The 26,794-nt window shown below is 34.5% G+C and overlaps 1 protein-coding gene across 3 annotated transcripts in view; it reads right to left on the reverse strand.

Moving 5' to 3' along the window:
- The window catches only part of Nep2 (M13 family metallopeptidase neprilysin 2), a 35,883-nt gene extending 11,392 nt beyond the window's left edge, over positions 1-24,491 (reverse strand). Inside the window, exons 1-4 of one of the 3 annotated variants that reach the window (XM_028177273.2) lie at positions 24,237-24,491; positions 15,110-15,160; positions 4,797-4,933; positions 590-700 (exon numbers count right to left, since the gene is read on the reverse strand). In XM_028177273.2, coding sequence (XP_028033074.2) covers positions 590-700; positions 4,797-4,933; positions 15,110-15,160; positions 24,237-24,241 — 304 coding nt within the window. In that variant the 5' untranslated portion in view covers positions 24,242-24,491. Of the gene's footprint in view, positions 1-589; positions 701-4,796; positions 4,934-15,109; positions 15,161-15,325; positions 15,447-24,236 lie in introns of those variants that run through there. The other 2 variants (XM_028177272.2, XM_028177271.2) reach the window with 2 other exon arrangements.
- Between the last annotated feature and the right edge of the window lie 2,303 nt (positions 24,492-26,794).

Consider the following 26,794-nt stretch of genomic DNA (forward strand, 5'->3'; position numbering starts at 1 on the left):
TAGTCTGTCCTATCCTAGCAAGTAAACTGGGATAACGAATATGAACTATATATTAACTAAATCAAAAGCGAACAGCAAAGATAAAAACATTTAATGGTAGGCAGCGGCTTAGCCCTGCCCCTGGCATTGCTGACGTCCATGGGCGACGGTAACCACCCACCATCAGGCGGGCCGTACGCTCACAAGGGCCTACAAGAGCAATAAAATAACAAAATAACAAAAAAATTTGGTACAATATCTTGTATTAATAACATACACTTCATTGCCTAATAGCTATTGATGAGCTTTAGTTCAATTATTTATTAGAGGACACTATTACACAGTACTAAAAAAAATTGAAAAATCACAAGACTAAGCAAAAATATTTTATTTCAAAATAATCTAACTGTTGAGGTACACCGACAGTAATCTGACGTTGATGGAGTTTTCATTGCAATAATTTAGTAATTATAGGCATATAAATACAAAAATGTACAAAAGTCAATTGGTGCTCTCGGTTTCCACGTGATTCAAATATAATTTTTGATATTGACCGGGTTTATCTTGATTACTAACAGAATTTTACTACAATTAAATTTTTTTGGCTTACCTGTATGGATACACCCAGGTGCGCTACACGTTTCCACGTCATCTGATCCCCGGGCGACCACTGCAGGTGGCATGGATGAAGAAAGTCTCAGTTCACTAGTTTGTGGCATGTCTAAAATGCAGATATATGATACGTGGATGATCGTGAAAGGACAATACAAAAGAGTGAACAAGACATGACATGAGATGACACTCCTGTGTGAAATAACGACAAAAACAAAATTCGATAATAATAGAAGAAGAGGAAGAAGGTAACATTTTGTGACGTGTGATTGTGATTGTGGATATGATTTGATCTGTTTCGATTCTTAAAATTGTTTTGGTTGTGAATGTCATTGAACTTGCATGAAATGGTATGCTAACTGAATGTCATTATAAAAAGGAGTCACTCGGATTAAGCAAAAAAAAATTCTGGTTAATATATTCCATGCACACATAACATATTCTATATAACAGGAATGTACCTTGTTATTGCCGATAAAGTAGCAGTGTTCGTCTTAGCTCATGGACAAGAGCGATTTGGTTCCAAAGTAAAGAAATAAAACTTTAAATCACTTAATAACAATCTCATAAACTATGTCGATAAATTGTTACATATACAAACATACATTTATAAAATAAACACAACTACAACAGACTGTAATATATGTTTAAAAGTCATGAAAAAAACTAAATAGAAAATATATATTTTTAAATGTAATACATGTCTAAGGACAAAACAAAAAAAGTCAAGTAGGATTTCAAAATGAAAATTTTATATAATAGCTGGTACATTTTCGAGAATGGCTATTTCGTGGAAACTAATATTGATTTCATTCTATATTTACATTATTGGAACAACCCACTACAGTAGTAACCTATAAAATATATATGTAGTTGAATGCATAAGTACACTATATTAAAGTAGTTTTAGGTAAAAAGTTAATATCGGTATACTGTTCTATTTAAAAAAAAAGTAGTTAATGTTGCTTAACATCGTCAATAAGGTATTGACATTCAAGGCAATGCAATAAAGAACCAGAGGATAATTTTCTCTAATATTTTAAATTAAATTGCAGCTGATGTAAGAGCATTGAAAGGTCAACCTTTGTAAAGTTAGCCTAAGCTTTTAACTAAATGCAACAGCTCTCCCTGCAAAGTGCACGCTTTCAAGTCCCTTAATTGCATTTAAAAGGGGGACATTTTACAAAGTGACAGTAATTAATTTTTATGTAACTATAGGTATAGTAGGTCAAATTTAGTTACGTCCACCTTTGATTAAATGCTGTGACAAAAAAAAACGAAACGTTCGTAAAAGAAGTTATTTTATTTTGTAGTTTATATTGACCTCCTTTTCATGTATTGAACTTGTCCTCAAAAAGTGCATTCGTTTCCTCTGACTTTCTGATCACTTCGACCCCGAATAAATAATAAGTGAAGTTCAAACATTCAGTAAGAATTTATTTTTTGTTTATTATAAGAGAATATTTGTTGGCCGAGACTTTATTTGTTTTTTTTTTGCTTAAACTGGTGAACGAGCTCATCGCCCATCTGGTGTTAAGCGGTTCTCAGAATCCATAGACTTTATAACGTGAATGCCGTCACTGACATTGAATATTTGCGGTATATTTAACAATGGGTTATTATTATAAATTACGAATCATACATTTTTTGTGGATTTCATTTCTTTAATACGATGTTATTCCTTCATTGTCGAAGTTTTTCTTGAACATGTGTTAAGTGCGTATTTCACTAGAAAAATCGGTACCTGTCTATGGGATTTGAGCACCAGCGTGATTTCTTAGCTCGGTACGAGCACACCGGGCGTGGAATTTAAGGCCACGAAGACTTCGAAATTGATTGGCTCGCTCATCCAGTATCTTATTTATCCATATCCATATCCCTGCTCAGTCATCATCGGTACCGAGTTAAAGGGTAAAAGAATTTTAAACGTAAACAACCCTATATATTTTTTCTTACTTGTTCTAGTAACCTTGCATGGCTATACTAGATTCACAGAACTAGTGGGTGAGCTCACGGGGCTCTAACCTGACGACCCTATAATTAACCTTATTAGTTTCCTTGGTTAAAGGAAGGTTTTCATTAATTCCTTTTGCTAAGCTGCAATAGACCGCAAATAACAAGTAATTTTACACAATCTAGTATGAATAAGCTATAATTACTAATTACGATTTCAATTATATCTCAGAAGTTTACTGTAATATTCTGTCCGTGCCGGTACGTACAGCTAGCCTCAATAACGTTTACTGCGCTCCATTTAACAAATATGTTTTATGCATTGTTTCCATGTATTCTATTCGCCATAATATTTATTGCGCGTTTATCTTTCTCAATGTTTGTTACAAAATATGTGAAAATCGACCTCAGGAGGTATCGTATTGTTGCTTTTCTAATGTTGCTGTTGACGAGGCGATGACGGTCGCGAGCGTACGTGCACTGAAGCGTGGCCATTGTAGTTTCAACATATAACGTGATCTAATGTTTGGTAACAGTCGATCGTAATGTTAGTAAATTTTCGAATGTTTTTGAATGGTTAGTTTTTTTTATTTATAAAAAGAAGTCTAAAAAGAAGAAAGAACAATTCGAGTTTAGTTTTAAAAAAACAAGTTTAAGATATCTATCGTTCATACCGTATGCGAACATCACATCACCTGAGACTGAAAGTCTTCTGGTGGTTGAATTTAGCGCAGCGATGTGAGAATTTCAATCACGTGCCGATATCCACATTAGCACTTGTTCTAGTCTCAGACGCTCTGAATGAAATCGATCGAACGAGGAATATAAATGTTTAAAAAAAAAACGTCATTTTTAATTATCACAATGTTGCTAAAATTGATGACGCATGATTTGTCAGAATCATGAAAGTAAAAAAACAAAATTACTATTTAATTTCATTATAGATCATGATTCAATATAACTAGTTTAATAGAGTTGCCTACGCATTTGGGATCAATTGTACATATTATAATTACTGTGATATTTGACTCTCTTAGCAAAGATTTAAAATGTGATTTCGTACTCTTGTTTTTTCTAAAAATTTTGAAATATTTAACCAAATCTGAACTTAGTAGTTACGTTTTAGTGCATAGTGTTATCATAGATATTCAAAGTAGGCTAAAGCTAGGTCAATCAATTGAAAATCACGTGTGGCTTCTGAAACCAATTGAAAAATAATAAGTTTTATTTAAATATGTTCACTGATTCGCATACTAAGAAAAATCGTTGACTGCTTAAGTTTCAATAGCCGAAACTTAAGAAAAGTCACTTTGAATTTTCAAAAATATATTGAATCTAGTACTTATTCGCATATAGTTTTAATAGATACATTTCAACAGTACGATTTGAATAATACAAAGAATTTTCTCTCATTAAACATTCGATCGGCATACCAAGATGAGTTTAACAATGCACCTTTATTCACCGCCCTATTTGACTATCGTTTTGTGACTTAATTAATTTCGAAATAAATACTCAGCTCAAAACTAAACTATTTGATGAATTTTGACGAGTGACAATCGCTTTTATTGTATTTTAGGAACTTGTAGTTTCGCTTGAATCTGGTTTTTTTTTAATTGCTTAAATGGGGTTATTGGAGCCCACGGACATCAAAACGTGAATAGCGCCGTCCGCTTTTTGACCTGAGTTTTTGGCCTATGTTTCAGTTGAATTGTATAACGCCTGACTCATCTTTCAGATCTGGATACTACCAGACACGGTACTGCCGATATTTACTCGCGCGGTCTTAAAATACGCCCTAAAAACTAGAGTTTAAAAAATAAAATTTCCATTGTACACAATCGAATATCCCACTTAACGCAGATACATTTAAATTGACATGATTTTATATTATCAATGGGTACTTTTAGTGGAATGCAGTTTTACGCTAGCCGTTATTGCATTTATATATATATAAAGCCAATATTTTATTTAGAGACTTACTTTAGTCTTTTAAATGTGGCTTGTGAAACAGTGATGTAATTCAATGAACCATTATAGTTTATCCCACGATTGTTCTGGTAGTTCTCAGGTCAATTGTAGTTTGTGTTTATTTATAAATATGTGGATTATATTTTTGTCGGGAGAAAAAAAATCATTGATTTATTAAAAAAAATCGTTGTCCGTTTAAACTAACTATATATCATGTGTTCAGGTTTTGAATGTTCTGGAAAACTTGTAAGCCGCGTTTTGGGTGTAGCATGAAATCTTACCGCTTATGTCGCTGGTTGTTCGTAGGAGAAGGCTGGCGATGAAGGCTGCCAAGAACGCGACGGCGAGCACTGCGGCCACTCCAGCTATCATCATCCATCGTTTCTCAGCGTCAGTGCGAGGTCGCCAGAACGATTGCCTGCGATGATAATTTTATTTTACTATTTTAATTAGTTGTACGATTACATCACTTATATTATTTTCAAGAATTGCAAAAAACTTTTTTCCAGATTTTCAGAAAAAATATTATAGAATTGCAGAATTACAGAATTTTTTATTGTAACATTACGCGACATTACGACATTAAATCATGAAAACGTTTTTAATAAATTCTTATTTTAACTTTCATAATTGTGTTTTATCAATAGAAAGCAAATCTCTATTCTCTACTAGCTGACCCGGCAGACTTCGTAGTGCCTCAAATAAATAAAATACACATCAAGGGGACACATCAAAGGAAAAACACAATTGTTTGTTTTTATAAATTCCGAGCTTTTTTAAATTTCTCACCTTTTAAACCTTTCCTGGACTTCCACGAATAATTCAAGACCAAAATTAGCGAAATCGGTCCAGCCGTTCTCGAGTTTTAGCGAGACTAACGAACAGCAATTCATTTTTATATATACCTATATAAGTATAGATTCAACTTTTTTTTGCCTATTTACTTATAACTTACTTTAAGGGTCTTCCGAAAATATTTCGTTTTGAGAATGAACGATTACTCGTATGAGCATGGGCGAGCGTAATTCAAACTAAAAATTCATTGTTTAAAATTACAGTTTAACTTTCTTACAAATTTAGTAAATAGTGGCACGTACGTTGGTGTAAAAGAAAGACTTAAACCTAAAATACTATGAATTATTCAGTGTCACTCACATGTGCATGTTCACAGTGTTCATGTCAAAATGTTGAGGAAAATAAATAATCACGGTACGCTTATAATTCGTGGTCGATACGACGTTACTGAATCGACAAACGTGGTTCATGTTCCCTACAGAGAAGACTCCGATAACTTTAATTGAGATCACTGGCAATAAATACATTTTGTTCAGTCCAGCCTATAATTAAATGTAAATAAAAATCGAAATTCGTTTGTATGTTCATGTTTTTGTCATTTTTGTCATTGTTCATGTTTTGTGGTATAGTTGTTGTTTTTGGAACTCCAGGTAAGATTTTTGTTATATGGACAATGAACGTACCGTGGGTGGCGTGCGAGTAATGTCAAGAAATCGATGTTTTTCATACAATTAGCCCTAGTCACAGTGAATCGTGACCGGGTTCCACTTATAGTGTTATAATATTCAATTGAACAAGCCACCTCTTGTTTCGAAGAAAATGGTTGCGATCAGTTATTTATTCGCCATGTTATTTTAAACTTAATTTAAATCATGTTTGGTCTTTTGATTATATTTAGTTTGTGATAGTATAGTTACATTTGTGTGAAATTATATAAAAAACATAATTGAAAGTGGCTATTCTTTGAGGGAGAAAATTGCTTCCAAATTTCAATTTGTTTTGGTAACCTAATTTTCTTTTGGCCGCAATTTTTCGTTGGTACCAACGAAAAGAAGTCGCGGGGGAATCTCGCTTGATCCCTTCTTATGAACTTATGGGGTCTCACGGAAGATTCCAGGCCTGCGTTGCTCTGTATTTCACGAAACGTACCCGTATCAAAAAGTTAATGGGCTTGTACTTCCAACGTAAGAAAAACAACACAACGTATTTCATGCCCTTCGCTCCTATTCCATTAGGATTACATTGTAATTACTGAAATCCTGGCATTGCTTTACGAAAGTACTGCAAAAAATGCTGACATTGTTTTGTATTCTTTAGTTAAATTCACACAGTGAAGATAACTTCTTTGTTGGATGAATTAAACAATTGAAACCTGATTTATCGTACCGTAATGTTTGATATTCAACGCGACCGGGTTTTACTTTGACGAAATCAATTCAACAATGGCGTTGCTTTCCTTAATTTATAATTTACGACTAATATGTTAAACATTTGTGTGTTTTGATTTGGGTGGATGAAATGGCACATATTTTAGGTTGATGTCACGAGCATATTTGAATTCCAAAATTTGTTTTGGAACTTTAAAAAAATACTGGCTTAAATACGGAAAGTGACATCAAAATGTGTAGTGGTTTGAATGATTTGCTTTTCACGAGACTGACTTTTGCAATATATACGGTCGATGCACAATTCACTTTCGCCGCCGCGGTGCCGGCTCTGGCAATCGATATATGTATAAATTTGACGAGCATCTTAAATGTCATTAGGAGTTTCCCTGACATTTCATCCTGGATAACATGACTGGATATCATAATGAGAAACATGATGTTAAAAGAATTGTTAGTCGATTACTGATGGTTGGTGATCGTTCTACGTTTCATAGCGAATGGTATTTTGCTTTGGGGGAGAAATATGCAAACAGTAGGTATTACTGCTCAATCATTAGGAATATTTTAATTACGACGTTTGTCTAGTTTTGGCAAATGAAATTTATTTCCTTTTGTGATGGCTACTATTGCACATTTCAATAGAAAATAACCAGATTCACGAAGATTTCAGAATGTAACTGTTGACGTATTTTTTTTGGGAAAACAGAATAGTCATTTTTCAGGCCAAAAAAATTTGAGCTTGCAAACAATGACTTCGTACCCCACAATACCCGTGGTTGAAGATTTGATGACATTTCAGTATTAAAATAATGATTAAGCTTTCGTAATACGCTCACGAGAGGGATTGGGCCATGATTTGAAAATACCGGTCTCTTAGAGATATATATTATAGGATCGATTTCGAATTCGCAGTCTCTGTATAGGTTGGATAGTTACGTTCACTCAATTCCTTAAACGGACTAAACACTTGAAGAGTGGATTGTCTCTGTCTTTTATTTTACAAAATGTAAATTATTGAAGTGGGAGCAATTGACTCTCAGACAGATTTACAAATATCCATCAAAGTTGCACTCGCCCCTAAGTCACAAAAGCTGCTTTAACTAGTGCCAGAGTCGACCGCACTTAGCTTGCTTTGTTGCGCTCTCCAGCAATAATCCTACTTTCACCTATGGCAAGTAGTGAAATTTCCCAGGTGTCAACTAAAACTTTACACCGTGTACAACAAAACAGTCTACTAACACGAGCTGTATTCGATATTTGCCGACTGTTAAGTGCTTGTTTTGACCGTATCGAGATTTCCATTATTATGGCAATCGGTCGGTAGTCTACGATTAATCCGATGTGGTAACAATCAGTAACAAAATTTAGTTTTAAAGCATGAATCCTCTATTGAATTAAAAATATATTTGAAATCTCAGATTAAATATTCGGTTTCTTATTTAAATATCTTAAGTAACCGGTATCAAGGAGGCCATCAATGTTTATTGGGTTTTTTGCTAGTTTCGTTGCTTTGTTGTTTTTGTGACTTACGTTATAAAATGTTGACTATGCGCAGATGCGATAAGTTTGTTTGGAAAGGGATCTAATATGGAGATAAGTAATAAGACGGATGTCTAGAAAAGGTTACGTTATTTAAATTATTTTAAGGAAAACATTTATTATTGCACAGTGATAAGAATTTAAACATTTTACTTACGACGGATATCAACGGACCTTTAAGTATTATTGATTGCGATAAAAATTAATTAATGGGAAGACTTCAAAGAAATAAATGATAAAATCCTAAGGAATTATGTCAATAACGATGATAATGCTACTAAGATCATGATGTATTTCTTATTTTCCCTTTCGTAAGCGAGTATTTTATTTTTTTAAGTTATTAATGAAGTTCTATTAGTAACTTTACATAATTCGTGTCACCTTGCGTTTTCTTTAATGTTTTTACATAATTATGATACAAATTGTACATCTGATATAAATATAAGTTTTTTTGTTTGTCATCCGATTTACAAAATCCACGACACTTAACACGTAAATCTTAAATCATTAATGTGCCGCCAAAATTTTTGAGTCATCTGAATACAATGCTCTACTATAAAAAACACTTTTAGAAGCAAATTAAGTTAACTAACTAGAGGTATGGCTGGTATTTTCTTTGACCTGATAGAAAATAATCATGAATCTGAGCGAATAAAGTAGAGAATGGTCAATATGAAGAAATCGCTTGAGGAAATTAAATGCTTAGGCAGTTAAGAAGCTATTTAGAGAGCAGAGAACGTTTAATGTGGACAAAGTAGACAGCTTAATAAGATATTATTTCTTTGTTATTTACGATTATTTTTACGAGGGCCCAGAGGGGCTTTATTACGTAAAATTGTTATTAGAATTCCTTGATTTCTTCTCGTAATAGCACGAGACTTACGTTGGAATTGATCAGTGACCACAGGTAACACTAGATATAACAATGATGCAATCGTTCCAAACATATACGATTCATTGAAGTATTAAGCATTTATCTGTTCACCCATAATGAGTGTTACAAGTTCAATGTCTCTAATGAGTTCATTTAACTTCTCGGTCGGTCATCGTAATAACTAAACCGGACCCATGTCAAGGTAATTCAGTATATTTACTTCTATTTACGCACGATCACAGTTCGGAGAGAATTGATATGCTAATAATGCCGTGGTTTTCGCACCTAAAACTTCAATGACAATTCAAAATGAAATACGAATGCTTTCCTGATTGCATACAATGATTGGAGCCGGTCCAATAAGCATACACAATGGCTTGCGGTTTAACGTTAAAGATTAGAAGATTTGAAAATAAATTAAGTACAATCGTAGTCATCTAACGGTCAGGCAAGTTAGGACTTCTTGACAGGACAATATGCGCATACCGTTACACGCACATCTATTGTTTAATTCGGGCTTCAACAGTTCAATGACATACAAGACATAATTGCGATTAATCATTGACAACTAAATTCACAAGTTGATTAAGTTAAAATTAGGTATCCTGATTATCTTCGCAACTTGATAATTGTGTTTAGTTGCTTAGAAAATTTGTATCTGTATCTTAAAAAATTATCTATATACCTATATTAATACGTGAAGCAAAAATTTGTATCCCTTTTTACGAAAATTGCGCAGACGGAGGAGTACGAAATTTTCCACACTTATAGAGAATATAGAGAAGAAGTGCACAACGCTAATATTTTTTTAAAATAATGCATAAAAGATACATTAAATCGATAAAGAAAACATTACACACACTACCCTGTATTTGACGCACACACGCATGCATACTATTTATTGTCGAGCTTTTGTTCTTGACGTCTGTTGTCAAATTGAGAATAGATTAAATATTATTTGTCTTTGTTAATATTTTTTATGGTGTAGTCTTGGCGTAATTTGTGATTATAGAAGTATAAAATACAATCATAATAGTGTACAAACTTACAATTCCAATTAATTAAAGTCGAATTTCGACTACTGCGGGACCTCTAGTATTTTTTAAATATCGTACTTTTTTAATTTTCAACTAAATAAACATGACTGTAAATATCATTTTCTTTGGCATAGTACACTTTTTATGCAGGACATTTAAAGCTTATCCTTGTAAGATATTTATGTGCCTAACTATAGCGTGAAATCATTTTTACGGTAAATAAATTATAGAAGATTTGCATCGCTGCCTTCGAAGTTGCCCTTTTGTGTTTTAATACAATACCCGAAACCGTTTAAGCGATAATCGTTTTGAATTGTAATGATTTTTATGAACGTTACATTCTAACGACTAAAGTTTTTAATATGGCAACACAGTAATTGTAAAACGCCGCGGTCGAATTGTTAATTCTAATTGATATTTTTTATAGGTTTAGTTTATCTACACGTGCCTGTACACCTGTAAGATACCTGACGTTTCGTTTAATTTAATTTTTTTATGTATTTAAGGACTCTTCTAAAAAAATTATATTCTTTTCGGTTTTTTATGGCATGAAATTATATTATATAATTTCATATATAATATACATATGTGTAATCTCGTAATCATATTCTTATTATTCTCAAACCACGTTTTCTATGGCACCTATCTAATTTGTTACCAGCTTCTTAATGTGATGATGAATGAATTCATATTAAATGAACTGTGACAGACCAGATATTGTTTGTTTTTGCTGTATCCAAATAAACTTAAACCAGAACAAATATTTTTTTAGATAATTTGTTGTTAGTTGGCTCAGCATTTAAATGTCGACGAACAACACTTTATTTGTGTTGTCCTTCACCACAAAAACGAAAGTATCCGATGCGGTAAAAATAACAAAATGACAATAATTAACGCGCGAAAACGAATATGTTATTTTTTGCCAGATAACCTCATTGTCTATTACTGAAATCGAAACACAGTTCAATGCGGATATCGTTGTCCTTGAAATCAGGAAACGTGTTGTCGAAAAAAAATCAAACCTGCAAAATTATAATTTGCGTAATTACTGGTGGTAGGACCTCTTGTGAGTCCGCACGGGTAGGTACCACCGCCCCGCCTATTTCTGCCGTGAAGCAGTAATGCGTTTCGGCTTGAAGGGTGCGGCAGCCGTTGTAACTATACTGAGACCTTAGAACTTATATCTCAAGGTGGGTGGCGCATTTACGTTATAGATATCTATGGGCTCCAGTAACTACTTAATACCAGGTGGGCTGTGTGTGTGTGTGAGAGAGAGAGAGAGAGAGTATTCTTTATTGTACACCAAAAAATAAATAAACAGTGCGATACATTAAAAACAAAAAAGTACAATTGGCGGTCTTATCGCCAAGAGCGAGTGAGCTACACATCTAAGCAATAAATTTTTTTTTTAAAAACTCAACTACCCTACAAATCGAAATGCATGAATGCTTTCTAACTGAAATAAGACAGGATACATTACCAGTGAGAGGTCAAAATATTTCGGTCGTTAGCTTTTTATTACATGTAGATTTGTTTTCATCATCGTTGGAAACGGTTTTATAGTAAATTCATAAGTCTCGATCCTATCCAAAGTAGAATCGTATGGCGTACACAAAATATATACTGGGTATCTTCGTTAATATTGAGGCAAGTATCATCAAAGGAGTTGACGCTGTACTTATAGGAGGAACAAAATAAAATTGAATTAGATAACCCCATTCTTTACGTGCAAACTTTTCACGCATAATAATTCCATCCATGCATAATACGTGTAATTTTAACAATTATTATTGTAATATTCAGGTATATTTAATGAGACCACTCAAAGCAGTCGCTATGGATTTCAAACAAAAAGAAACTTCGTGGTGGTGTGTTATTGCATAAACACGATTTTCTTAATTTTTTGGCTCACTGATTATATACTCTATGAACATTAATGTTGTGTAGTCTATGGATCTATAGTCCCAGAAGCTTTGCCTCAATTCATTTTCCTCGCCTTTATTTATTTATAAATAGGATTTAAGATTAATGAATCGAAATTTGTGTTACACAATGTTTTAGTAAATTGAGAAAAAATCTGGAAGTTCGACTGTGTTTTCTGTTGAATTTTATAAAAGACACTAAACAGAATAAAACTAAATTGATTGCATAAAAATCACGTTTGAATATATGGACACAAAACCGAATAGGAACTTATAGAAATACCTAATAAATTATATTACATAGATTTACCTTCGAACGTCAAACTGCTCGGTACTAAGCGGATATCGAAGTTCATAGATTTTACAGCGCATCGCATTGGAAAACGTATATGCTGTCTATAAAAACGCGACACATAAACTGGTTCGATATAATATAATGGGGAAAAAGTTTATTCGCATTTTTTAAGAAAAATCATAAAAAAAAATTAATATATTTTATTAACTAAAGTATGTAGGTACCATTTTGTTCGATAACTTTTTTCCATCTTTGGGACATGATCCCATTGCTATATATATTTTGGGGCTTCTGATCAAAATACCGCGACAATTGGTTTTCGCAGTCCTCTCGTGATGTTAACCTGACACTGCCTAAAGAATTCTGAAGAGACCGAAACAGGTGGAAATCTGAAGGTGCAAGGTCAGGACTATAAGGCAGATGCATTAACACCTCCCAGCCAAGCTCTCTTAATTTTTGCTGTGTGGCTAAAGATGTGTGAGGTCTAGCGTTATCATGATGAAAAACCACACCGCTCCTGTTGATTAATTCCGGCCGTTTTCTCTCAACTTCTTTACTTAATCTCATCAGTTGTTCGCAGTAGAGTTCAGCATAAGTGGTTCTGCCTGGTGGTAATAGCTCATAATGAATAATGCCCTTCCAATCCCACAACACACACAGCATCACCTTGTTGCGAGTTAACCCGGGTTTCGCAACAGTCTGTGAGCTATCAGCTTCTTCAAAAATGGTTCGGTTTTATTACGTCGTAATAAAGAATCACAAATGAGTACACGGTTCATTATGTTTCTTTCAGTGAGCTCGTGAGGTACCCAAATATCGAGCTTTTTTGTGTACCCAGTGTTTTTCAAATGCGCCAAAACTGTTTTGTGGTCAATTCCCAGCTCTTCAGCTACGTCGTAACTACTGATATGCCTATCTTACTTCCCTTTTTCAAAAATGGCATCCATTTTATCCGTAATAGGGCGACCAGAGCGACGTGCATCTTTCACATCAAAATTTCTGGATTGAAAACGCTTAAACTAAATTTGTAATACTCGCAGAGACACTGCACTAGGTCCATAAACATCACAATTTTTTTTCGCGGCTTGTGTTGCATTTTTACCTTTTTTGTAGTAAAATTTTAAAATATATCGAATTTCTTCATTAGATTCACTCATCTTGACAGTACGAAAAATAAATAAAAATCACATAATCATCATCAAATTCCTAATTTGAATTTGGAATTATCTTCTTTAAAATTTAAACTTTTAATGATACCAAAACCATCCAGATACAAATAGTATAGTCAGAGAGATTTCATTACAAGTTCATACATACTATAATGCGAAAATACTTTTTCCCCAACCTTATAGAATTTACAGAAAATCGTAATTCATCAAGACTGCCTACGTGGCTTGTAGGGTGTCTATTGCCTTTTTTCCCGCGCCTCACAATTATGTTCTAATCCATTCTGAGAATCACAACCCGAGATTTAGAAATTTTGTTCATTTTGATAACATATTAACTTCTACCAAAAGTTGAAGTCATCAAAGAAGATCATTGGAACAAAATATAAATAGACAAAAGAATTCAATTATTTGAAACGCAAACTGAAAATAATCTGTCATTCAAAATAATGTTTCAGGGCTACTTTTTTAATAGATTGTGTAATGTAATCTGAACTCTATGTGGAAATGCGGAAAATTTATCATATCATTTGTCATATTGATATATTTACAAATATTTCTTCATATTACGTTTGTTCTCCTCACAAAATTTGTCTAACAGCTTTTATAGATTTTTTCCGGTAAATAATAGCTAATAAAGCCACTCATAAGTCTGCAAAAAAAAAATTTTTTCATGTTTTGCACCGTATATTCCAAGGGGAGTGTTCTAGGGAGCTATAAGAGATTCTATAATCTTCTTTCTACCACCAAACAACTCCTAACCGAAGGAAAGTTCATTCTTTTTACCCGTGTTCACCTACAGTGAGTTTCAAAGAATAATTATTGCTATGTACGTCCTGCTCTAGAATGAAATCCCTTCACAATGTTTCTGGAGTACTAAAATTCATCTCTCTCTTTAACGGGGTTTTGAAAAGATTCCCTAGGTGTAGGCAGTGGATTAATGACCCTGACATTGCTAATGTCTTTGGCATTCGCAACTGCAATAAGGGCACCCACTAGTCGCCTGGTGGTCGGTGGGCCCGTAAATCTCCTATGGCATTCTAACATCAGCAATTTGAGGTAATATCGAAAAAAGTTGCCTAACAATGCCCTAGTGAGAATTTTAAACAAGCACAGAAATTTTTTTCAAGGTCCTAGACTAGTAGGTACTTCGAGTGGATAAAGTTCTGGACTATGCGATGATGAATATAGATTTTCAATATCCAATTTTAGGCACTTTATTTATGGCTGTCAACCGAAAAACACACTTATAATTTGAAGTTTAACACGACACGACATCACGACATCAATCTCTTTAAAATTTTATACACACTAACCTGGCCTTTTTACATATAGCAAAAAAAAAACAAGAAACATTTAATTTATTTTCGATATTTGAATACTCGTTAACAATCCGGTTTATGTTTTGGTTTTTGGAAGAAAAAATAGTGAAATACACATTGTACGATGTTTATTATGACGCGATTAGCACTTTATATTTATATATTTTGGTAAATATTTCATATTTTTATTGAATTTAAGTCATTCTTATGATGTTTTCAAATGAAATAAGATGTTTTAGATAAAAAGAACACTTACTTTACGTTGTTTCTCATGTTGTAGTTGGTCGGAATATATTCTGCGTCCACACTGTAAATAAAACAAGATAAATGAATGCGTGCATTATCTACATTCGCTTAAGTTTACATCGACAATTATCACGCTTACGTGAATTAAAAAAAAAAAACGTTTAAATCCGAATATGTGAAAAAGTCGTTTGTCCTTCGGAAAAATCAGTAAATCATATATACTAACGGTTGATCGGTGTTATTAGCCGGCTTATCTGTCATTGTGAATGGTAAATAGGATGTGTTATCCATTTATTATTTTAATACGGAAACAATTGCCGTCCAAAACACATCAGACACGCGCCGCGCCGACAGCCGACAGAACACTGTCGGCGAAACCAGCAAACTGTCGGCGATAACTAGGAAAAGGTGGTCGTCGGAAATCTAATATTAATAAAACAAAACTGGCTAAAATCGTACATCAATTTAAATTTAACTTGCAAAATTAACGTTCGGTAACGCTGTTCCTACCTGATAATTTATAGAATTGACATTATTATTTTCCAGTTTCCGCGAATGTCGAGTACTATACTGGATCTGGTGAGATCGTTTCTGTCGCTGTGATGTAATTGTAAATGAGCCATTTCCTACTTTAACTTCGAAACACGTAAGAATTATTGTACTTATGATCATTGCAAACTAAATTACTGCAGTTGATGCGGTTCATTAAAAAAAATATGTTGTACATATTTAAGTATGTCTGTTAACTAATATAAAATTTTATAATCTATGTTTTAAAATGTATTTATAATAATATTTTAAAATATGTTTTAGGGACCGCGTTGTTTGTTTTGAAATGAATATGGTGAATGTGAAATGTTGACTATCTATCAGTGATGCGTAAAAGCCTCTTTTGGCTTGTACAAGTTTTCTGATGAGTTCAGCTTTCTAAACCTAATTACCGTATATCGTTTGTTGCTATGTTACTCTATAAATCAGGAGAAAAAGGTCACGAAAAGTCGGTCGACCATCATAGCTAGATCCGCGCTGTCGTATAATGTCACAACTTTACTCATCTAAACATACGTGTATGGAAAGTTTTGACTTGATTAAATGAATCCTTGACATCCTAACATATTTGTAGTTATCATTGTTTTAAATTTAGTCCGACTTATTTGGGACTCGAACGGATACGTGACATTAAGAAAATAAAAAAATCTTAAACATAAGATCAGATAATGTTTTTGATATGATAAAAACTGTAATTAAAATATAATTAAGATAACTGTATACATGAAGACGATAAACAAATTCGTTCACCTTTCTAGTTCCATAAATGGCTTTTTTTTTTTTGGTCAGGAGGAAATCGCCGGACTTCCGCCCTTTTCTGGGGATACTGGGCGGGATATGTCAGAGTCGAACTGACAAAAACCTCCTGTCGCTCAACAACCAACCAACGTCCAAACCTCGCATGAGACAGAACTCATGACAAGGCAAAGGGGGGAAAGTGAAGCGTTTAGTGCGGAGCACATCTCTCCCATCACCCTCCCCCTCGGGACGTCGGACTGGCGGTCGTCGGCGCCACAACCACCAGCCCTCTCGATCGGCAGACTGTCCGAAGCCCGCCTAGATGGCGCCGGTTAGAGTGGGTTACCCTACGGAATACCCCGCTGGGCCAGAACCAGCGTGGGTCGAGGATAGCCGGCCTTCCATCACCCGGATGCTCTTGCGTAAAACGCGTGCAGAGCAGCTTGCACGTCGTCTTCTTAGGCCCCCCTCGCCAGTCCCCAGACCGACATGTGAGGGGGACCCGAAACACTTAGAGGGCCAGGGCTTGGGCGACATCCGCCTCCCTGGCCCCCACTCGACGGCGGCGGGATTGTGCGTCTCTCCATAAATGGTAGTACTTTTAATGAAATAATATATGACGATAACAAAAAAAGAAATAAATATAAAATACATAATTTCCGTGACTTTAAGCGTAGTTCTGTTCATAATAACAGTTATCTACGTGCGTTGCACCAAAATAGACTAGTTGAGTTCATTTTATATTAAATTTTAATAAAAACAGCTTCATCTTATCTCGGCTTTTCTCAAACGAGGACAGTCGACTTTAGAAAGAATTTCCATTTCATTATCTTACCTCTGAGGCTTTCTTTAGATGTATTATTTTAGATTACCACCGGGAGGTGCACATAATGAAATCTTTGGCTTAGGCTTAGACAAGGGAGGTTTCATCAAGTGCGAACTTTTGCTTATTATTATTGTAAACTAGCTGACCCGGCAGACTTCGTAATGCCTCAATCGATAAATAAAAGACCTAAACTTTTGTATAAAATAAATTTAGAACAAACAAAAAAATACGTCCGACGGGGGACACATTTTGATGTGTGTGACAAAATTTATTTGTTCGGAATTACAAATTTTGTTTTGTTATTATATTTTTATTTAATTCCGAGCATTTTCATATTTAACTACCTTTTAAACCTTCTCTGGAAGTCCACAAATAATTCAAGACCAAAATTAGCTAAATCCATCCAGCCGTTCTCGAGTTTTAGCGAGACTAACGAACAGCAATTCATTTTTATAACTATATATAAAGATAGAAGATAGATAAAAAAGTTTTTGCCCAATGGTCGACATTCCACTTTAGCGCATCGCCAAGGAGTGGCATAATCAGAAGAGCGACCGGTAGGCTGGTTCTGAACCATCGGAGTATCCCGGCACACGAGAGGCACCACCTAGGCCAGTGGTTCCCAAAGTTATTTTGTCTACTGCCCACTTTGAGAATAAGTTATGTTTTTAGCGCCCCCAATTTTTTCTACCGACTTAAAAACCACTAAGAGTCCCCCTAGATGAAATTAAAATCGCCTCCCAAGCCTCTACACAACGCCCCATCTTTTTCTGGGTCTTTTACCACCCCCCATTAGGCCTACAGCGCCCACAGGGGGGCGTTATCGCCCACTTTGGGAAAGACTGGCCTAGGCGGCCCGACGGGCTACCGTACCGAGCCAGTCAACCTTCCAGAGTCTTCGTTTCGCCTCAAAGGCTCCATCTATGGACCGTTCAGTCCCATACGGCCAAAAAAAAAGTTACCAACATTCGTACGTAACCCATAACCAACACCATAACCAAAATCGCGGTGGATTTTGGTCGAACTTTGCCAACTTTTTTATTAATATTTAGATTAGGCAAATTAAATATTAAATGTCCTCTTTTGTTTTGTTTTTGATTTTTTTGTGGTAAAAGTGGGAAAATTTGTTTCTCCAATTTGATTATTTCTAAACATTATTGATAACTTATGCTCGTCAATGGGCACTTGACAAAAACAATTTTGTCTTTTTCTTATAAAATTCAAAAATTAAAACACTAAAGATGTTTAATAGATACTTAACTATTTTGACTTCACTTTTCTATAATTAAAAAATAATAATATTTTAAAATTGTAGAGAGCCGCACTAATATTGATTTCAGGGAAATTTTCGAAAACAACGAAGTGTATGTTAATTCCCGACAAAAAAAAGAACGCTATGGGAATGCTTTTTCGTGCACGTCATGTAATACAAATCAATTCTTCGAATTATCTTCATTTACTTATCCATAAAATATTAATTCTACTCACACTATATTTGGCCTACTATATTATATACTTTCATAGTCATTCATTTATGTTGAGGTGAAATTTGTTAGCGTTTGGGCTTCGAAAATGCTTCCCTAGCGCGGTATATAATTAAATGATGTGTACCTTGATACTTTCCAATATCCTTTTAGTGGCGAAGTCTAATGTACGAGCTCTCGATTTAACTTCGTTTGTGGAGAAATAATTACATTGAAACTTTGTTAGCAGAGCATCTCGCATAATGCATCGAAAGGGCTGTTTAATTTCGCACAGCCTCAACTTGACAACGAATGTCATATGTTATTTATGTTACGCAGCAAGGTCTATCCAAGTAGCGATAAGTCAAAACCAATTTGCATAATTTTGATGAGACCATCAGCATGATTATTTTTGTATATACCTAACAGCTATGCGTTTCTAGTGTGCACTTTGTATCAGTGGCATTTTCAAGTAAATATCTATGTTTATTATTGCACTGAGACGTGGCCTTATGAGAAGGTTCAAGGTCACCCAAAGAGCAATGGAGAGGGCTATACTCGGAGTTTCCCTTCGAGAATCGGAAATGAGGAGATTCGTAGGAAAACCATGGTAACCGACATAGCCCAAAGAATAGAGACGTGGCAGTAGGCAGGGCACATTGCTCGTAGAACGGATGGTGGTTGGGGCCGGAAAGTTCTTGAGTGGCAACCGCGTACCGGAAGACGTAGCGTGGGTAGGCCTCCCACAAGATGGACCGACGACCTATTGAGGTCGCGGGGATCCGATGGATGCAGTTAGTGCAGGACCGATCTTTGTGGCTTGGGGGAGGCTAATGTCCAGCAGTGGACGTCTGTTCGCTGAATAGTAGTAGTATCTATGTTTTTATTTTTTCAGAAACTACTACTCGTCTATAGCAATGGGAATAGCCGTACTCGCCCGCTTCGCTGGGCATTTAAGATTTATCAGAATATTTGTTTGCACTTTAACGGTGGATGGACGGACGACCTTAATGCTGACCTGGAATGAAGTGTTTTCCGGAGTCCATGGACACAACATCGTCTATTTTGTCACCCACCTCGAAATATGAGGTCTTAAATGAATAAGTCATACTTACCATACAGTAAAATTAATCATAATAACTTATTGTTTTTGGAATTCAGCAATTAATTTTAAAGTAGTTCGAATCATGTTGGCATATTACTAGTGTCATTATTTTGTAATATTAATCTACTTATATAAAATGGTTTATTAATAAGCTAATAAAAATAAGAAAACAAGTTAATTAAATACTAAATTAATAATATTAATAAATAATAAGAATAATAATTTAATAACTAAAATATATTATTAAAAGGAGTCCCTTTAGGCAAGGTTCCGAAGATACTGGCAGCGTCCCCCTTTGAATAGCTAGACTAATTAATTTAAATTCTCTTTCGTCCCGAAGAAAATAATATTCAACAATAGCAATTTCCTCTTTCTCTAATGGGTATACTACATGATTAAGCATGCCCGAATCGAAATAATTAAAACTTATTTCGCAAATATTATAGTAACAAAAATACTAAAAAAGTTTGAATTCCCCGAACGACATAATCAATTCTAGATGAAATACGAGTATGTGCTATAACATATTTTCATTTTGATTATAAAAGTTTTGTTGAACTAGCTTCCAACTTTTAATACAATCGGTATTAGTTCATAGATTACTTTCGAAATAATGAACTTTAAAATAATATTGTTACTGTAACATATGTTTTCACAAAAGTCGAATAGTTATGTTCAGTTTCAAGTTTTAGTTTAAAACGTTGTTTCAACATAAAAACTGTAAATAGGTCTTAAACGAAAATAGATCGTAAATGAATCTTCCTTAAGCTTATGTTTTGGAAAATATATTTTTCACCCTTTATTGGAAAGACTAGAGGAAAACATATTTATTACACGATTATCGACAATCGTGTCTCCCCAACAAATCAATTAATTTTGTGATAATAAATTTTATTCATACTTGTATACATCTATACTAATTTATAAATCTACAGTGGTTTTTACGGATGTTCCGTTATAACTGCTGAACCATGCATCCGATTGACTTGAAACTTGGTATCCATGTAGAAAATACATGTAATTAATGGATAGGCTAATATTTATATGAGTGTTGGACTCCCGAATAATAATGACAATAAATAATAATGTTAATTTTAAAAGTGTACCTAAAAATAGTGTTAAGACACTGTGAAACATTAGCCAAAACATATTCTTTTTAATTTTCTAGATGTACATGTTGAAATTTTATATATGAATATGTTTATAAAATGCAGTAGATAAAAACCAATTATCACAAGGAATAGAATATTTGAAATTATACTAAACATATTATTACTTCATTTAATCCTCAAATCTCATATTCAAAACAACATGATTAGAATTTATCTTTATTGGAGTTTTCATTCGTACTGGTTTCGTTACTTTGGGCTTGGCACGATTCCCTTCGTAAATAACGTGCATCTGGTATAATCGATCAAAATATGATCCACCAATAATATAGGTTTGCTTATTTCTATACTTTCTGATGTTTAGATTTTATAGTAAATGGTTTCTTACAATAGAGACTACACCTATTACATGCATACCATCGTCATTCGACGGGTGGTGGATTCTCGCGTAAGACTATTATTAAGAATTGTAGATATTACAACAACAATGGTAATGGGTCTTTTGAACGTTGCGAATAAATCCAGTTTTAATTAACTTCAGTTCGGTAATTGAATTCCTCATTGGCAATGAATGAAATAAATCAAACACACATGTGCGTAATTATGTAATTTTAAACGGAACTGCATCCATGCCGTAATTCATTTTGAATACAGATACCGGTTTAAATTACGCGCTTTTATTAATCAGACCACATGTGGCGTACATAATCAGGTAATCTGCTTTCATAACAAAAATAATATTTACTGTTATTCAAGTTTGTCGTCATCAAGCGATTTTAAATCTACCTGTCTAATGTAAATAGTTGTTTTTCATATATCCGTTGTAGTAAATCGTAAATCCATTATTTAATACCAGAAGCGTGTGTGTTGAGGTTGTTAAATTGTACATAATTGTACTACATTGAAATGTTCTTTTATAGGACACGGATGTTTTTACTGCCGCGCGTCAATTTTATGATGATGGGATAGATTACTTTCAAGAGATATAGACATTTTATGATCGTATAGTGGGATTAGTGACGTCGCACTTAATACAGGAGCTATTCGCGGCGAGGCCGAATGTTTTCTCTTAAAGTGCCCAATATAAATAATAACCAATACTATTTTATTTTTATACGTTTAGGTATACACAGCCTTGAAATTCTAGAGTGAATTTTGTTATTATTTGAAAACGTAATCTTTGCCTTTGAAGATACATCCATTTATTGGTCAATATACTCAATAAACAAATTAATTAACACCCAAGCAGTTTATTTGTCTATATGTTTTGCAATTTTTATTAAAATTATTTAAGCAAATTAGCATGTTTCGTCAGTGAGTTAGGATATCATGTTTTTTTTTTCTCTAAATCATTATGTTCTACTCTTTCTGTCGGCTTCAGAATTATTTTTGAGTGCAGAAATATATAAAAGAAAAATAAAGTTTATAAGTTTTTCTTTCGGGAGACGGACAATCTCGTCAGTCAAAGCTATGCTATGCCTTGCGTAATTTAACTAGTTCATTATTATATTCGTAAATTTTAGCTGGAAGTAAAGTCTTGTGACCCTGCACGCGAAGTTCCACCAGACTGCCGCGAATTAGTAATGCATTCCGATTTCAACAGTGTGACAGCGACTATGCTATACAATGGGAGTTAGACCTCATGTTTCAGGGAGTGTAGTTGCCATTCACATGATGTCTATAGCGTCCAGCAGTATCTAAAAACTGTAGGTTTTTTTTATTATTTTTTATTGCTTAGATGGGTGGACGAGCTCACAGCCCACCTGGTGTTAAGTGGTTACTGGAGCCCATAGACATTTACAACGCAAATGCACCACCCACCTTGAGATATAAGTTTTAAGGTCTCTGTATCGTTACAACGGCTGCCCCACCCTTCAAGCCGAAACGCATTAAGTTACTGCTTCACGGCAGAAATAGGCGGGGTGGTGGTACCTACCCGTGCGGACTCACATGAGGTCCTATGACCAGTATTTAGGCACATCTAACGTTAATGAACAAGCAACCTTTGAAGTGATAACTTACGCTGTTTATTATTATTATTAACATACTTTACATTCGAACTGCACTGCTTATTTCAAATCTGAACGAACATGTGGCTGTGATACTTCAAAGGAATATGTAATAACGTCTTCTCAGTAACATGTATATATTAACAACGTCCATTTTAGTCAAATTTGGAGGTTACCGAGTTGTGTTTCCTTGTTTTTGACCGAACATTACCGATTTAATGTATCGTATACGATGATAGCTCTAATTCCATAAGAATATATCTTTTAATTTATTTATATCGATATCAACCGTCATTTACTATTAATTTCGTGCAACATTCTGTAAATTTTCCTATATTCATATTAGCTGTGTATGACAAGTACTCGTATTAGCCCGCTTTATTCTTCTACAGCGTGATTACATTAGATGAGAAACGCAAACTACTAAATTTAAAGAACAAACGTGCCTGACTTATCGTGTCGGTGATGCTCATTTTTCCTTATTACCGACGGAGAAACTGATGTTTCGTGACCTTAAGCCTACGCTGTGTTGTTGTTGTTGTTGATGTTGGAAACCCAACAAAACTGGTATAAAACCTTTTTTATTGTTGTGGTTGTGGTTTTTGACATTACGTTTGAATTTGAATTTTGGAATGTCTTAGTTTTGTCAATTCTCTTTTCATCCGTGCTATTGTACGCGATTTATAAAATTGTAAAAATATACAAATTTTATACGTGCAATCCTCGCGAGTTTATTTATCAAGTTCCTTGCCCATCCTAATCATACAGTCCACTACAGTTGATAAACTGTTTTTAAGCAAATCATTTAGACGGGGACACTCATTGAAAAAAATTGAAAATCTTGAAAAGAAAATAAATAGTCGAGCGACATTTAATTTGATTAGATAGCACGGCCGTGAACATAATTAGTATTTAACGCAGTTCGCCGAGTTACGGAGGCTGTGGTGTAAACTTAGTTCTCTAACTTCGTGTTCAGGCTCACGTGAATGTTGGAAGGTTTTAACTGCGCGGTGACGCTTTAAAGTTTGTTTTGTTTCAACAAGGTTAACCTATTTCATTAAGCCTAAGCCGTTTTACAGACTTCAAAAGTAGCATCGTAGTTGTATATCGATGTATTGTTAACAATAAATTTTTATTTGATAACTACTTGGAAAAGCCAGTTTCACTTTATGTATATTAAAATGATTGCGCACTATTGACATGTTTCGGTCATGATCTTGAAATTATTGTTCATGAGATTCTAATTGGAGATACTAACTGTATTATAATTTATTGAAACAAATCGCATAGCATAATATTATTAATAACTATAAATTTTATTTCTTTGATTTTACTCACCTCATTGAACCTGTGGTGGGTAGTTTTGTTGGTGATCGGCAAATGTATTACGTGGTCGACATGCGGCGGATACCGGCGCGTGTGTGACGGTCAGGAGTACACGGTCTCGTGCACGTCAGTACCACGCCAGTGATTACCGACCCGCTAATCGTTTAAACTTCGGAAATAAGCAATGCGGCGCGGCGTGAGTTTACCTGAGTTCGTTTAGTCCGTAGTCGGCCGCTGCTACGATGTGAACCGCGGTGCGACTGAACCGCGCGCCTCGCCAGCGTTCACTTTTATATATTTCCCCTTCTCGGAAGGCTCGACAACGTTTTTCTTTTCTCAACGAAAGAGCCGCGAGTCCTGGATACCACTGACCCGTGACGGGTGTGCCGAGTGCGCGACGCTATCCGGTTATAAAGACATTGTTACCGTGAATTTCTTCGGTCAAACTCATTCGTTGTGCTAAATAGCCCGATCGACACCTGTGTACCTGCACAATAACCCGCGTTGTTATACAATATCTTCTTATCTACATAATACGATTTCACGACTTACCTAGTTGTTGCTAAAATGTTGGCAAAATGTTTCTTTATAATAATTGTGCTTGTCTGTTTCTTTTTACACTCTTTACGTCACATTTTACTGAAATCCAAATAAAAAAGAGTAACAAATCGTTCGACGATAAACAACAACAAAAAAAAAACGCGAGCAAGTTTAATATCGTCTTTGTCAAGATAATTTTGTTATTTTAGGGACAATTATAGTTTCATTTTTATCGAATGATGCGCAAATAAATTGATTTGGTTAAATTAAAGTCACATCAAAAAGTGCTTTATTCCACGAAATGCGGTGTGAACTTGTATCTGAGACCGAACTAAATTGAGAAGATATTTAGTTATTGTAATATAATATGTTCTATCTAGCCATTTTATTTTCGTAACGTATCGATAATTGCGTCAATAAAATGGTCCAAATAGACAAGATGATGTTATTACACCAGTCCGGCAAACTATGTAAATTAAAAACATAAAACATATCAAATTACATCTATTCCTAAATAGATGTATAGCGGTGATGTGCATTATGTAATAAACATAATGCACATTACCACTGATCGCCCGGTCCATCTATAAGTGTGACCATGGGTCACTACCATTTATTGGATATTCATTTATACTAATTGGCTATTCACTAAACTTAGGAGATAGCTGTAATCTTGGACCGCTATAAATGTTTTACCAAAGTAACAGTGGCTATTTAAGGTTTAAAAATATATATGTAAATAGTTTACAAACCCAAATATGTACCACTATTTGAAGCGTATACTTCGAAATCTGGTCTACGCTGGCCGTGAGTATGTAAGTAAATACATACTCTAAAATAACAAATTTTCGTCTCCCTCATAAGGGCCTTAACATGGGCCAATATTTTTATGCATATTTTTAATTTGGTACGGGCGAGTTAAAGTGTCGAAAAAGGCTTTTGAGCAAGCAATTTTTAAACGTTAAATTAATCTGAAATGTCAGCACACAAGTATGAACCAATTTGAGAAGCAAAATCGTTACTGGCTAAAAATTCTCACTAATTATTCGTACTCTAAACCCAACTAGTTTTATGAGTATTTGGTTGTTGATTTTTACGACAAAACCTAATCCTCTCGTCACGTAGATATTACTAGGCTAGCAGAAACTAGAAGTAGTCACGCCTAGTAGTATAAATTGTAGTACAGTAGTTATTAGACTACAATAGAGACTTCGTTCAAGAGACCACGTTGGGCAACGGAATCCACTTCGGGTCGCGGCGAAGCGAGCTTCGGTAACTATTAAACAGCAGGTGGGAAGTGAGCTAGTTTTCCCATATACGTATACAACGATTAAAAAACCCGTTAAACACTTAAATACATTCCCGATACAGTTTGACCTCACAAAAGCAAGTTGAAAACATTAAGCTCACTGTTTCAGTTTTACGCTTCGTTATGTTGGTAGCATTATCTTTTATTAGTCTTACGAGGATGCCAAACGCTTAAAACCGGGACTGTGTAATGATATCGAATATACTTACGCATGGACGAATCATACATCCTCCTCCGAATGTCATCCGACATCAATTTTACTACATATTCCCGTCAAAAGAAGACGTTTCATTCTTATATGAGCCTTATGACAACATGAATTCCAATGGTATAATTTAGTCCTAAATCCTTTGCAATCAAGATTCCATTCTTTTAAGTGAAGATTACGGATGTCGCTTGGATAAAAGGTAAATAAAATAAAAGGTAGATAAAAGCTAAATAAAATTAACTGGGTTTGATTTCAATATTCAAAATAGGTATTTCAAAATATTTGAACTATATGCTATACATGTACATACGAGAATATTCGAGGTAGTTGATTGGATTCGGAAGTACCTATCTGATGGTTAGTAAGTAGCGTGTTCGATTGTAAGATACTTTTTCTTCAGTAAACACGTTAGGATGTGAAGGGCGGAAGTCCGGAGATCAATCTGACAAAAAAAAAGGATGTAAAATCGAAGTGAGTCTAACCACTTGAATGCAGATGTTGATCTCTCTTTGA

The sequence above is a fragment of the Bombyx mandarina genome, chromosome 01 (genome assembly GCF_030267445.1).
Source record: "Bombyx mandarina strain Sakado chromosome 01, ASM3026744v2".
In the NCBI taxonomy this organism is placed as follows: domain Eukaryota; kingdom Metazoa; phylum Arthropoda; class Insecta; order Lepidoptera; family Bombycidae; genus Bombyx; species Bombyx mandarina.